We start from the raw sequence: 15,814 nt of genomic DNA on the forward strand, positions 1-15,814 counted from the left end.
CGAATCACCACACTACTACCAGCTCTCAACAAAGTTTGCTTCCTTATCTAATAATTAATACATTGGCAAGTGATAGGCCGTGTGGGTGGTAGTGTTGTGGCGTGGTGGGTGGGTGAGTGTGTGTTTGGTACACGATAGTGTTTTAGCCCGTGACTAGATACGACACTCATCCACTGATCATCTTCGGACCTTCCCGAGCTATGAGTTATTTTACAGAAAACAGCGGCCGCCACTGACCAAGTTATCAGCGGTGGGCACCAACTGTCGTGTGATCTTTCTTTGGTGGTCTAGCTGTATGAGCCAAATATGCTGCCAATCATAAAGCTAGACCAGCAAGGCAGGATATCACGTCTGATTCCACCGTCCTCTTCTACTGCAAACATTGTCCTACAGATAGTATGTTAGGTACATCCTTGGCTCGTGTTGACGTGTGTGGCCAGATATGTGCGTGCGTCAGGTTAGCTGTGTGTGTGAGGCAAGATAATGGTATTCAACACAATCTAGCTCGTCAACAACAGGGATTCACGTAGAGTTTGTACCTTTAGTTACTGATGGTAACAAGGTTGTAATTTATAATATAGATCTGATTTATAAGACTGAGCGAGCACATTACTGTACTGTTCTTTATGAAGATGGCAATGATCTTAAGGAAATTTTTTTTAGCTGGCCCCAGACACTGTACCTCCTCAATGTTTAGTGTTCGGGGCATAACTGGTTCTCATTTCTAATAAATACCAATAAACTTACTGACAATATATGGCGCCCCCCCTGGGAACTTTTACTGTGCATGTGTATACATAGTAAACCATATCACAGTTTTAGTTACTAGACGGTTGTCATGGCGTGCGACTACTATAAGTGTAGTCACCGACGCAGTTACCTATATGAATGATCATAAAGGTAACTGTGATGAGGTAGGTAGTTTAAACCCGAGTCTTGCTTCTGTGATGACGTGGGCGGAGACGCGGGTGACTCTCGTCCGGCTGACGTGGTTATGGACGTCACCGGGAGAGAATCATCGCGGACTCGCCACCACCACCCACGACTCTACATTACAGGTACAAATATGGCGCTTTAATTTTTCCAGGGAATTGTTTAGGAAAACATTGTGAAAGTGTGGGTGATGGGTGTAGCATTCCCGCTTGGCGTGGTACTGTGGTTGTCACCGGGAAGGATACATCTGTGACCCTGCCTGCTCTTGCTACATTACGACGTGGATGATTCCTTCAGTCTAATGTCTTACCTTATCATTATATTATATTGCAAACTTCTATTTACCCAAACCTGTTAAATTACCGAAAAGGAATTTTAGCGAAAATCAATACCAAAAACAGCCAAATTACCCACAATGTATAAACCTGAAGGTGACTAATGGCTGCTTATATTTATAGTGGTTCCTGCAGCCTGGTGTGGCCTGAGTTAGGAATTATCACCGTGGTTCTGCTGAGTCCTCACCAGTATTGGTTGCCAGAGCCTGTGACCACCTTCTGCCTCCATCAACCCTTCATGTTTAGTGATTTACTCTTGATTTTTTATACTCGTTTATTTAGAGTTAATTATATTTATTTTTCGAGTTGCTAAAATTGTTTAGTGAGACGCTAGAATATTAGAGACTGGAGATGTTCAACTACTGTACATGTGATGAGTTAGATTTCATTTGTTCTGACTTATTTTTCTAAGGATTTTATTTAAAGATATTTATCTCTTATATTAGTGTCCTGTTATGACCACTCGCTGGCAGGAGGCTATGAGAAAAGGGGTTAGATCTGAAGGATTTGTAAAGTGACCCTCGGGTCAGGTCAAGGGATTAAGTTGACCTGACCATGCAGCAGCCGGGTGTTGGACCTGACAAGAAGGGAAGGTGCTATTCTATAAATAGGGTTGACAGCTGACAGCACCACACACTATGTATAATGGAATAGTCACAAAGTCTTTGTTTGGAAGGCTGTGATTGGCTGACCCGGGCAAGTAAATATCAAGGTGAAATTTGTTGAAGGGAGGAAAAAGAGAGAGAGAGAGGGGGGGGGGGGTGTTACTCTGGGCGTGTGGCCGGAGGGTGTAGACCTAGTGCATGTATATTGTCTCATGACTAGATCCAACACTCGTCCAGCAGCACCACCAACAACTGCTGCCTCTTGTGCTCATCATAGAGACACAAACCTCTCTTGAACATCACATCCTCGATACAAATAATTAAGAGGACAGCCTGAACATCACGTGAACTAAGGACTATGTGACACACCTGCTGGGACGATTGGCACTCTGGTGGTGTTTCGAGAGGTCATCACCGGGTAGCACTCGTCCCGGTACTGTGACCACCTCTCATCACCGGTACTAAGACCTTTTCACTTGTTTACACGAGACCTTTTTGTATAAATGCCAAACAGTTGTTAAAATAGTTAAGTCAAACACACTGACAAATTTTGAGGATTTCATAGTGTAGGAGTTAAAATGTATTCAGTACAGTAAGTGGACTGAGAGAAATGTTAGTTGTGGAAAATACTGTATTTTCGGTCTGTATCTGAGTTATGAATAAATAAAATACTGTTAAAACCAAAGTGTTCATATATTTTCATATTTTTTGTAACATCAGGGAGAACCTAGACACAATTAGGTCATCAAACACATTCCATGACCCAACTACCTTCTCAATCTCTAGCTACACTAACAGAGTGTCAGAACTGGTTAAAGTCTTACACTCACAAGTTTGTCTATTTGGCAAGAATTTTCAGACCCCAGAACAAAGAAAATATTCCATAATTTTGTATATAGATACAGTATAAAGGCTTAGAAGAGGTTGAATACACAAGCATTTACAAATGTTATAGAGACCTGAGTAAGAGATGACAGTGTGACCAGACCACATCTATCTGAGAGGAAGAGAAGGTTACAAACAAGCCATAACAGGAAGAAAATTTAAGACATTGGGCGATGGACATGTCTAGCACTGCAACACAACAACTTCTCCCAGACCAAACAGTGTGGACACATCACCACAACCACTGTACACAAAAGCAGTCATTCTGCTGTGAATGTATTGTGCTATGGTACTCCACTTCTAGAATAAAGCTCCTAATTATGGTTCAACTTAGTCTCTTCCTGTACTAATATTCCCCACTGCTGAACCAACAAACACAGTCCCATACTAATTAAGACACTTTCTTTTGCTACTCGTCCACAACAATGTAGGCAAAGTCAACATCCTGTGTGATAATTCGAGAAGTTTAGTCTACCTTGAAGGGATTATCAATAGAAAGAAAACTGATAACAAAGACTTCAACAAGGAAGATGGAAACAGGAAAATAAATCTAAATACTGTATGAAGATTGTCTTAGATTATGAAAATATGGATGAGAAGATTGTTGTGTAAGTGTAAAAAGTGGTGGGATATTGTGTAAAAGTTTGTGAAAGATAGTAGGATATTGTGTAAGAGTTTGCGAGGCAGGTTGAGAGATTTGATGTTGTGTAAAACAGGTTGAAATTGTGAACCTTGTCTTCACTAACACAAGGCTTACCACAAGTGAGAACAATGCTGTAGCTGGAGTACTGATATGGTTCTTTCCTCTCATCAACACACTGCTCCTTCGCAGATACCTATCTGTCCCTCTCCCTTCTTGGTCTCCTCTCTCCCTCCTGTCATCCACCTCCATACATCATTCACTTGAGCTTAACAAGCAGAGTTTATCAATGTAAACTGATTGGTTGGCAAGTAATACGAATAATTAATGTTGACTGAGAATGATATTCAAAACCGGGAAATAAAAATTAGCGCACGAAACACCGTGACAACGTAGATGTCTTAAAGTTAATAATGATCAGTGGTGTTTACTGGTACAAAGTATTTCACTTATTCAGTCGGTGTGACTCGATCATGAGCTTCCTTTGATTTGGTCCAGTTATATGATTGGAGTGAAGACAGTATAGCTTCTCACCCCCATACAGTATCCTTCTCATAAGATAAACTCCAGTAGTAAAAAAACCCAACAACAGATGAGGTGCTATTGATGTTTAAATTTTCTACGGACGACAGGATTTTGTGATGAGTAAAAAACTTGGCTTATTTCACTTGATGATTAAACACCCTAACGCTATAAGGGTAAGCAAGGTTAGTTTTGGAGCTTGTGTTAGGTATGTATAAGGGTGTCTGTCTAATGCTAAATTTAGGGTTAAATTTGCATTTGGGTGTTCAACACTAAATGGGGGGGGGGGGGAGTTTGGTTAGGTTAGCATTAGGAAAATTTAATTATCTTGTGAAATATGCGAGTTCCAAACCTTCTCGAGATCTGAACAGTAAGACGGGTCACCTGGACGACTGGTCATTACCAACACAACACTGTTCTGTACTTACCTTATTCCCAAGGCACTGGTGGAAGTCATCCTTCATAGATGACACAGACACTCTGTCATGTGGTCGCTTAGGACCGGACAGTGAAGGGACTACCTCGCCCAAATCTAGGCTCACCACCTGTTAGAGAGAGAGAAAAGAAAACTTGATAATTGTACATGAAAACCTTATATACATGCAAACTAATACTGTATATTTTGAGATTATGAATGATATTATTGCATTACTTTATAAATCAGAATTACTGATCCCTAGTCAAAGATTATAAACAATTAATATCTTAAGTATTTTATTATTTTAACAGTTCTTTCAATTTACTACACAACTAACAGGTGATCATTGTCTTATATCTACAACCATCCCTATTTTACATTGCTTTCACCCCATCCAACTTCTACAACTCCGATTTAACCATCAAGGTGTGTGTGTGTGATCCCCCCCCCCATGGTCTCTCATAGGTCGCTCACCAGAGGAAAAATAATGTTTTTTCCAGGTGAGGGAATCATAACAGATCAACGAAAACTGGGCGACGAGGATCAACCGAATGACCACCCTCTATGGTCTCTAGCTCACACCACTTGATCTCTTCCTCTGAGGTCACCTAAAATCTGTTGTCTACATCTTAGAACTATTTAAATAAACTCAGAGAAGGAAATTGAGAGGTGTAGGAAGACTTCATTGATTTGTTATGATTCCCTCACCTGAAAAAAAGAAGATAGCATTAAATTTACTATGGTGTATGACTCATGAGATGTTCAGTACAATGCGCACACACACACACACTACAGTAACTTTCTTACCTCGCTGAAGACAGGATCCTGGGATGAATCCATGAAGTTCCTGAACATTTTAACAGCCTTTAGATACTCTTCAATCTGTTCAATCTTGCCTTCATCTCGATCTGTTGTAAAAAAAAATGATACAAAATAATAAGCTCTCTTGTTGAGGTGCATTTTTTAACATGAAAAAAAATAATTATAGAGTAAATGACAAGAATGGTAATTTAACCCTGTGAGAATGATCATTTAACCCTTTGAAAACAATAACCCTTAGGAATAATAGTTTAACCCTTACTGCTCTGTCTCAGGTAGCCGATGGTAACGTCGTCGACGGGGAAGAAGCCGATGGTGGCGCCATACTCAGGACACATGTTGGAGATGGTGGCGCGGTCGGCGAGGGACAGCTGCTGTACGCCGGGCCCGAAGAACTCCACAAACTTCCCCACCACACCAATTTGTCTTAAGTGCTGGAGAGGAGGAGGAGGAGGAGATGATGATGTATGGGACAGTTAATGATGGTGATGTTGCTGTTAAACCTGCTGTACCATAGTTCAACTTCCACTGATGATGGCTGCTATTTAAAGGTTAGGCTTAACTTCTCCTTTACTAATAAACATCTGCTGACCTTATCAACTTTACTGTAATTTGAAGTTAAATTCTGTCTTGTGATCATATACTCAACCACTGTCTTAAACCATGTTAGTGTCTGTATTACCGTGGATAATATTGGGTAAATGAGACAAAACTACAATACTCATATGAAACAAATGACTTATGACATTAATAAAGAGTAAAATGAGAAGAAAACCAGACAAGTGTGAGAGAGTCAGTGCATTAATGAGGTGCTCCCTCCCCCCATCTATGGCTGGTCACAGTTTCATGAGAAGTTAATAAGAAAAATCGGAACTATTTTTTTTCCTTTAATTTTTTTTTGGACCATGGAAAGATTTGACCTCCCAGCTTATTTCACCTTAAGATTAACCACTGTAACCTTAACCTAACCCATCAGGTAGTGTCAGGGTATTTAATCATCAGGTGACATAAGCTGAAGTGCCTAGTGTTTGTGTGATCCCATTTCCTAAAGCAGAATAATGACACACTAGTAAACTGCACCGTCACAGCAAAAACTCGCACATTACCAGAATTATGGTGAATTGTACATGAAGAGGAATGGGGTACAGTATATTTTATAGTTCCTGGACAAATACAGATTAATATGAATGTAAGACTTTGTGTAGCTTTTGGTCAGATGAAGGTGATCAATGTACAGTTGCGAACAGCCTCTCCTGATGCTTCACGAACCCCAAGATTCAGACTCGTGAACTCGAAGCAGTAGACACCGATGCATTGTTCTGTCCTTAAATGGTTTGGATTCATGAGTCTTGAATCTTGGGGTTCGCAAAGCAGCAGAAGAGGCGGTGGGACTTGTTTATGACTGTACAGCATACTAATACAACTGTACTCGGAGCACCCGAGCAGTACTGTATTATGAAGGAGTTACAGTGTGAACATCACCATGAGATTAGTCCTCAGCTTATTTCACCTTAAAATTAACCATCCTATGCTAATCCAACTCAACCTAACCTAATTGCATGTACAGTACCTAACCTCACCAGGTAGAATCATTAGGGCGTTTAATCCTGGGGAAAAGTATGGTGGGGGCTAATGTTGAGTATTAAAGGAGGAACAGCTCAATGCTAAGGTAGGTGTTTTAGGAGTTACCTCAAGCAACAAGACCATCCTAACTATAGATACTGTAAGTTACGGTAAGTTTCTGCTGAAGTGTGAGGATAGTAGATAGTGATATAGCGATAATCACCAATGAAAGGAAGAATTTTGGCACATATATCAAAGCTGCCGACTAATCTATGGTGCACAGTGAAAGCCGGTGGTGCATGGTGACTGTACAGTAAGGCATATGAAGCAGTCTAAAGAAATATGTACTTTATTTTTTTTACTTTATTCACCGACACTAAACTTACTTTTCACGAGTCTGAGGAACAGTACTTGATCCATCCTAGGTACCAGAGAATGCATTTAAAGATGACAAATTACATACAAAACTACATCTGGTATGTTAGGTGGAACTAAGGCTGGGGTGTGAGAGTTCAGACATCAGGGCATCATGAATGTTTGAAGAATGAGACAACACTGAGAGATTAAAGACTGGAGTAGTGTTAGTACAGTATAGATATTTAGATGGAGGTAATTGAAGAGAAATTAAATATTACAAGTACAGTATATAACGGTTCAAGACGGAGAAGTAGGAGATCTAAGGTAATACATGAATACGGAGAAGCCAAGCACGGAGAACACTGTGAAGAACTGAGGTAGAGTGGCACTGAAGGACTAAAGAATAAACAAGTGAGAGAGGCAGAGCAGTGTTGGGATACATTAGTGACTCAGGTGTTTGTAGGAGCTGGGACATGTTTGAGTGGGTACAGTGTCTGATGGTGATTGTACAGGTGGGAGTCAAGCACAAACCAACCAGCCGTACAATAACAAACAGAGGAAACAAATCACCACATAATTCTTGTCAATTCTCATCTATCTACCTTAATAAAAACAGTCTTGAGAGTTGGCTGATACAAGTATATTCTCAAAATGTCTAAACCTACCTACTTGGACCCTATCTTACATGACAATCTTAAAATTTCATGCAACGCTTTAATACTATACTGTGTCAAAGTGAAGGTTGAAAGGGGAAAAAATAGCTTGAAACTATTACCCCCTGTAATAGTAATATCAACTATGTAATGATTAATGAATTGCAAGTTAGACAAAGTAATAATCATCTTTGCTTTACACTTGGGAATCTTCTATATGTGTTGAGTGGTTGTGATATACAGTATGTTGTTGCTGTCACCACCACCACACAAGATGTTTGGGGTTTAATGTTGCAATGTATTACTGCACTTCAATAACTAAGGTCTCTAAGCATGTACATAGACAACATTCTACAGCCATACTACTGTAATTCCCCTTAAATACAGTAATAGAGAACAAGCTACAGTATTAAGTTATACTATTAATATAATTTCTGCTCCAAGTACTGTACAATATTTTGTGAAATTAAACATTTTACATTAACTTAATTCTTTTATGTCAAGTGGATAAAAACAGTTCACTAAGACACATCAAGGTGTCTGTAATTGTGTACGAGGCTGCAAGCAGCGAGGCTCTCCCAACAGGCAGCAGTGTTTTTGCTAATTTAAGCCCTATATTAAAGCACGTAAAATTCCATAAAAAAATTACACTGTTCATTGTTTTATTGAAAACTATCAAAAGTTTGTGACTCTGAGGACCGACTCACCTTGGTGATGGTAAGAACAACGTCTGTTGAGGTAGCGAGAGGAGAGAGATCACCTGTGATGCGATAACCTATGACCTTTGGCAGCACCATTGACACAGCTTGACCCAGCATGACAGCCTCTGCCTCAATACCTGTAAAAATATGGCAGGGTGAAAGGAACATCATTTACTTACGACATCGAGTGAATACACGCGCACGTCTCTGGGGTAACTGGTGTTGTTACTCGTATACTCATAATATTTCCTCAAATTAGTATCACATTACAGATTATATCTCCACAGATTGAGAAAAGACACCAAGAAAGAAATCTTCCAAGTCTTTCAAACACCGCCTGTACCCAACAGGAGAGGTTAAAACATCAAAGTTATGTGATTGACACTTTGGTAGAGACAACTGCACCAACTGACTTGCCAGACAATTGATCCATTTCAACAGTAAGCTACCTAATGGACACTCTGAAAAACCAACAGATTTATTAAAGTGTAATTATAGAGAAGTAAATTACGGTATTCAAGTCTTATACTATTACAAATGATAAGATTTGGGGATCTTTCTACGGTTGTTCTCCTTATCATGATGGACTGATGAAGGCCGACCTTCCACAACAACCTCCCAATATCATCATGTGTAATTATTGGCAAGCCGAGTGTCCCAACCAGCTTGTATTCCCTGACCATAATCAATAACATTTCCCTGACAAAAGGAGTTAGAAGTAATCATCATTGTTTTCAAGACATTTTCCATGTTTGTGTTGGTTAGGCACATGTTTTTTTTATATCAAACACGCCACTTCATGGATAAATAAGTGTGCCTGGGAATACAAAAGTCCTCCCCCTCAGACATCACCATCACAAACCTTGAACTTTGTACCATATTATCGTTGTTTTTATCTATAACCCAGATAATACAGTACAATGGAGATGTGACAGGTGTTGACAATAACCCTGAGATACTGTAGTTATTTATATCCTATTGTATTACACTGTACATTAATTATACTGCAATGTACTGTACCTGCCTAAAAGATATACTGTAATGTACGGTATAAAAATCACAGATTACTTTGATATTAACCAATCCAAGCTTATTTCACCTGATGATTAAACACCAAAATCTTATACCGGAGAGTGTTGGATTGGGTTAGGTTAGGTTAGCATTAGGGTGTTTTAATCATCAGGTGAAATAAGCTGGAGGGGGGTCTTTTCCTGTGATCTTTTTACAACTATAACAAAATAATGCAGTTAATCAATGTTTATGGCAGAGATATACAAATGGTTGACCAAGTTTCAAACACAGAGAACAAGAGTGAGGCAATGGCTATTACTGTAGTGGTTTTCCCTCAGGTACTGTTGCTCTAGGCATCAAAACTACTCTGCATCGCTCCTTAAACCCAAACATTTATAATTTGATATCCCATAAAACATGCCAGTGCAATATAAGCTCCCTTCTCTGAGTGAACGACCTTACTAAAAGCGATCGCAGGTGAGACTCAACAATGACAAGCCATCCAGAGAGACGTAACCTTCATTATGACACTTACCTCCGACTCCCCAGCCAACGACCCCCAAGCCATTGATCATCGTTGTGTGTGAGTCGGTGCCCACCAGGGAGTCAGGGAACAGCAATTTGTCTTCACTAAACACAACACGTGCCAGGTATTCTAGATTGACCTGGATGGAAAACAAAGCATAAACAGTATTAACTTTACTGGAAAATTTTTAAATAAATAAATAAAAAATCATGGAAACTAACCCTAAAGATTTTGACAGTAATTTTGAGTATTTAAATTTTATATAAAACAAACACACACACTACAAAATTAGGGTTTGTTGTGCTCATTTTACTTAAAGGGATGTCATTGTACTCAAGGGATTATCATCATAGTCAAGGGGTTGTCATCATACTCAAAGGGGTCAAGACAAGCAATGGAGTTAACCTCACCTGATGCACGATGCCAGATCCAGGGGGGACAATCAGCATGTTCTTCAGTGCCTGAGCTCCCCACTTGAGGAACACGAAGCGCTCAAAGTTCCGCTCAAACTCTAATTCTTGGTTCTTCTGTAATGCACTAGACCTGGGAGGGAGATAATGAATGATTACTTACTGGAAAAAAAAAAAAAGAGTTGTTGATAATGTTGAAGCACTTTTAAGAAACAAATATATGCAAGGAGACTCAACAGAACTATTCCATACTTTAAAACACACAATAAACCAAACAAGCAATTACATTCTGATACTACAAACAAAACAAAGCTGAGAGAGAGAGAGAGAGTCTTTAATCACAAGAAAACAATAAAAGCAACACAGTAAATCAAACAAAAGCAAATACAGTACAGTAACAGGAATAAATATTGTGGATGAAAAGTGAGAAAAAGCCTTACAAAAAATAAATAGCAATTAGAGTGCAATGAAACCTCTATTTACCAGACTACTAGAGTAGACAGCTACCAAACAGGGAGGTACTACTGCCTGGGAAGATATTGGAAGCATAGTGTGTTGTCTAATGGTAGACCCTGCTGCCATATGTGACCAAGTCCCAGGTTGCTGATCTGACTTTCTGCCTCATTTACACACAATTGCAGGGTCTCAATTGTTTCTCTTACTTTGACAACACAACATACAGTGTACATATATCAGTACAAAAATGCTGAAGCTTCACAGTAACTCTAAAGTAATGATGACAAGTGATACAAGAAGACTGAAGCAAAGATCTACCCCACATACAGCACACTGGTCTTATGGAAGACATTAATTACCCATCTACATAAACTAAGATCCTCACGCCAGCCTCTAAATGTTACCCAAGTAAATAGAAAAAGATAAAAATGATTTTTTTTTAATTAACGCATATTAACAGCATTAATCTTTTCAATTTACTCGTTGCCTTTACATACGAGTATTTTTTCCTATTTTATTTCACCACTTATCAGTTCACCGGCGATTCAAGCAGTTGGTCTGTTTGTTTTGGTTTGTTATGGCTTCTATTATCCAGTGTTAGTACAGGAAGAAACTAGAGTACCCTGAGAGATGCTGCCATGTTTGCTGACTAACATCATTCTCGCATCTATCCCGGGCTAGAGAGTCAGTGAACCCAGGACACATTAGAGAGAGGTGTATGCATCTTACTGCTGTACTGTACCACCAAACCCCTAATGCATAACCTTTTCATTCATACTTTATTAATGGCTGTTGTGCGACATTACCTATAATTCGGTAACTGTTGCCTTTAGACGGAGACGCAATACAGGAGGTAACGCTACTGACAATGTGAGGAGCCCTGTAGAGTACTATGTATTTTAGGCAACACTACAAGGGACACGTGACACTGGTCGATATACAATAATTGGGAACTAAATCTGTCCTACACAAAAAAGAAATGGAAAGAAAACATCCAGCACCTATAAAAAGGTTTTTGAATACAGATACTTCATTGGACATTGAAAAAATTAATACGTGAAAAAAAATCGTACGTGAAAGAAAGTATGAACGAAAACATAAAATAATTCAGAACTATCCAAAAATTGTTTGTGAGTCCAACTAGCAGTCATGCCTGGGTGCATACTCCTCGTACCAAAGACCGACATCTTGTAAACTTCTGGAGATAATCTGAGATGATGTTGACAGATGGTGTGTGTGTGTGTGTGTGTGTGTGTGTGTGTGTGTGTGTGTGTGTGTGTGTGTGTTTAAAGTCTGCTTGTACAGTACAGTAAAGTAGTGATCATTACAGCTATTGTGACAACTCTGCCTAAATGACTCCTTGGTATAATATGTACAAAAACACTAAAATTGTGGACTATGAATAATAATGGGTTGGGTAAAGGTAAATGGTTAGGCTATGTTGGGTTAAGGTTAGGTTATGTCCCCTTGGTATATGTAAGTTACTGGGTATGTAAACTGAAGAGCTATTTCATATATATACAGGTTAAGATATTGCATGTGTTTGAGAGGGAGACGCAGGAGAGATACACTTCACAATTTGGTCTTATAGTACTGTACATAATGTGTTGCAGCCTCGAGAAAACTTATATTAGAAGCAAGAATTATAAGAAAACAAGCAAGCATAAATAAAAATAATTTTTACATAATGAACACGGAAGTAAAGTTGCCAAAGAATCAAACTGAAGAGCTCCATCATCAGCTGACTCCCACAGTTCCTCTCCACAGCCGTGTATGTGGAGGTTAATATAAGTTATCATATATTAAACATTATGTCAAGTATGTACAAGGTGACAACAGTCAGACTCCAGCACAAACTTGTCAACAGCAACTACATCACACGAACAAGTGAAACAGAATCAAACTTAATCCCTAGGCTTCGGGTCACGTCATGGGACATTTTGATCTTTCCGGGCCTATTTGAATAAATATGGCGGACCCGACCAGATTATGTTGCCAAACAGGTAATTTGTCTTTACTCACTCACACATGAGAGCCTCCCAGTTTCTTCTTAGCTTTTGTGATGTAAGCATCTCACCCTTGGACTTGACCCACCTCACCATGTGTTTCTACCTCCCCAAGCACAAGTCTAGTACAATGATCAATAACTGTAGTAGTAATAATGATTGTTAATAGTGTAAACAGTAATGTCCTGTACCACATACTGCCTGCAAATTAGTGTCGTTTATCTCATTACTACCGAGTGACACACAGACAGACGCCACTTCACGGACATTCTCGACTCTTCCTAACCCGTGTTGCCAACCAGTGGTAAGGACACGTATCTTTTTCCTGATTATATTATGCATAGCCAGTTTGTAAGATAGAAATGCTTTTTATTTGTTTTTTAAATGTTCCCAAATATAACTGGGGCGGGGCGGGAGGGGGGTGTACACTGACTATAGCCCGAAGCCCAGGTGCTAATAAACCTTATCTGTCTCACACAATATAAACAATGAATATGATATAACCTGACCAAAAACGTCTCATCTATCATAAAAGATGAAAGTCCTCAAAAGTTTAAGTCATGCCACTGGTTTAAGTACTTAACAAGTAATATTCAACAAGAGTGTGTGCTAACCATTCAGACTGGCGCTCGTGGAAAGGGCACACAAGGTCCTGAATGGGTATCCCGGGGACATCGAGAGGCGAAGGCAACGACGACACTGATAATCTCAACGACGGTGTCCCAGATGTGTCACTCCTGGTGCTGGAGACATCTGACACAGTGGCTGCTGAATCATCGACAACTTCTTGCTTTCTTAATGCTAAAGGTCTTGAGGCGTACGATCCCCGAGGTCTGAAGGAAACGTCTTCCATATCTACACTATAATGACACTCCGAGTCTGGAAGTTGGCACTGGTCGGGAGTGGTCGGCCGGCTACCGGGCCGACTACCCTGATGCTGAATGTATGGGGAGCCCAGGTAGTAGCTGACAGGGTGTTGTGTCCTACTTATTTGAGAAGGATGTGGGGATGGGTAGACTGGAGTACTGTACCCAGGAACTACAGTTGTACACTGTACAGTTTGTTGCTGATAGTTTGGTATATTCACTAATGGTTCACCTATGGTCATTTGTGTCACTAATGATGGAAGTTGGTGAGAAGGAGCGGAGACAATGGGCGGATAATGCCACTGTTGCTGCACGCCGACCATCACAGCTCCTGACACAGGCACTGTGTGGGGCATAAGGTACACTTGCTGTAGAGATTGTTGTGGAATATTTGGAGGTAGGGAAGAGTAAACTGAGGGACTGGATGGCTGAGATTGCACAACCGGGGAGGCCGGACGCAACCTTGACCCGTGCGTGTTTGGCCCACGCGGACGATGCAACCTGGAATATGAGCGACCACTCGGCCGCCTCCCTGACAAGGCAGCTGACACACAGCCCGACTGGCCATAGTTTGCACAACGACCACAGGATTGACCAGTCAAAGTGCCCCCACCACCAGGGTCGTGCCCTCCACGTCTGCAGGGGAGAGACTCTGTCAAGATGCTGCCGCAACTGTGTCCTTATTCCTACATTACACAGTGAGCTTCCCTAACACCTTCACATTTACTAACACAAGTGTAAATGTTATCAAGGCTTAAGGTTTCTTCCAGTCTATTCACCATCAATAAAAATACACAAAACTATTAACAAACTCTGAAGGCAACATTATACAGTGATTCTCACTCCATAATTAATTATTCTACTTGTTGTTATACTTACTAGCCGATTAAAGATTTAAAATCTGATATCACATGAAAATAAAGACCTCTGATGATAGCTTCAAGCTACACAGCCCCTGACCCCTGCCCCTTCAGGACTGTAAGTGACAACCGTCCGACCTTCATATTGTAGTCAAGAGCTACAGGAATAAAATTTGTTACGGAAATATAAGGCCTTTAAACTAATACTGTATGTTAATATATCTCTGAACACACATATGTACTGTAGCCTATGTTCACCAGCCAATAGTGAAGAATATTTTTTTTTTCACATGTATCAATACCGTACAGTACACACTTGTATAACTTAAATGAGATAATGAATGAACATAATGCATCTTCAAACACAAGTCTGGAATAAGATTAATATAATAATGACCAATAGCAAACATCTCTGACTGACCATGTTTATTTACATTGTACAGGGTGTCTCAGAAAAATGTATACACACTGCCTTATGGATTCTTGTGTAGTGACATGAATTACTCTACTACAACAGTAACACTGTCTTCACTTGTGGGAGACCTTGCACATCAACAAGTGAGGATAATGTTGCTATTATAAGAGAAACATTCATCTCAGCTCCACAAAAATCTGCAAGGCAGTATGTAAAATACATTACAGTTTCCTGAGACACCCTGTACTGTACTGTATTTTAAACTGAAATATAAAAGCATGCATTATTAAAGGTTTACCAATGTCAATTAAATTCATCAAATTATTAATTTAAAAATCACTCTTCAATCAACCTTAATTTTCTTAAAAGAATATGAAGATTTTAATGACATAGTTCACACTTGTTATTGATTTAGTAATACAGTATACATATAAATTGTTACAGTATTAGTGTTTTGAGTGCAGTGAAACCTCCATCTAACAGAACACATGGAGAGGGGAGTCTGTCAGATCTAGACCCATTAAATGTAAACCTCCAGCTAATGGCTTATAATGCACATATTACATAGAGGATTTACTGCACAGTATTACAGTGAGTAAAGTGTAAGACACAAACCAACTGTAGACTAAGAGTGTGATGGTGACAAAACCAGATTGTTGACTGCATGAGGCTAACAATAAACCAGCAGCTTGGTACAGTACTACTGACACTACTTAAGCTTACACACACACCCATGAAGGCCCAACAGGCAGAGTTACTAGAGGGATGCAGAAGTTATGCTCAATCCTGAAGCAACACAGGAGGCCACACCAGTACTCCTTCACAATTAATTT

General features: G+C 39.8%; 1 protein-coding gene across 3 annotated transcripts in view; it reads right to left on the reverse strand.

Annotated features, from left to right (window-relative positions):
• LOC121859553 (cytoplasmic aconitate hydratase-like) overlaps positions 1–15,814 on the reverse strand; it is a 37,486-nt gene that overhangs the window by 15,346 nt on the left and 6,326 nt on the right. For 2 of the 3 annotated variants that reach the window (XM_042356460.1, XM_042356459.1), the window contains 7 exons: positions 13,455–14,342; positions 10,379–10,511; positions 9,978–10,107; positions 8,438–8,568; positions 5,420–5,591; positions 5,146–5,246; positions 4,349–4,465 (listed from right to left, as the gene is read on the reverse strand). In XM_042356460.1, coding sequence (XP_042212394.1) covers positions 4,349–4,465; positions 5,146–5,246; positions 5,420–5,591; positions 8,438–8,568; positions 9,978–10,107; positions 10,379–10,511; positions 13,455–14,342 — 1,672 coding nt within the window. The remainder of the gene's footprint in view (positions 1–4,348; positions 4,466–5,145; positions 5,247–5,419; positions 5,592–8,437; positions 8,569–9,977; positions 10,108–10,378; positions 10,512–13,454; positions 14,343–15,814) is intronic. The other variant, XM_042356461.1, reaches the window with a different exon arrangement.

The sequence above is a fragment of the Homarus americanus genome, unplaced genomic scaffold (genome assembly GCF_018991925.1).
Source record: "Homarus americanus isolate GMGI-L3 unplaced genomic scaffold, GMGI_Hamer_2.0 scaffold7626, whole genome shotgun sequence".
Classification (NCBI taxonomy): domain Eukaryota; kingdom Metazoa; phylum Arthropoda; class Malacostraca; order Decapoda; family Nephropidae; genus Homarus; species Homarus americanus.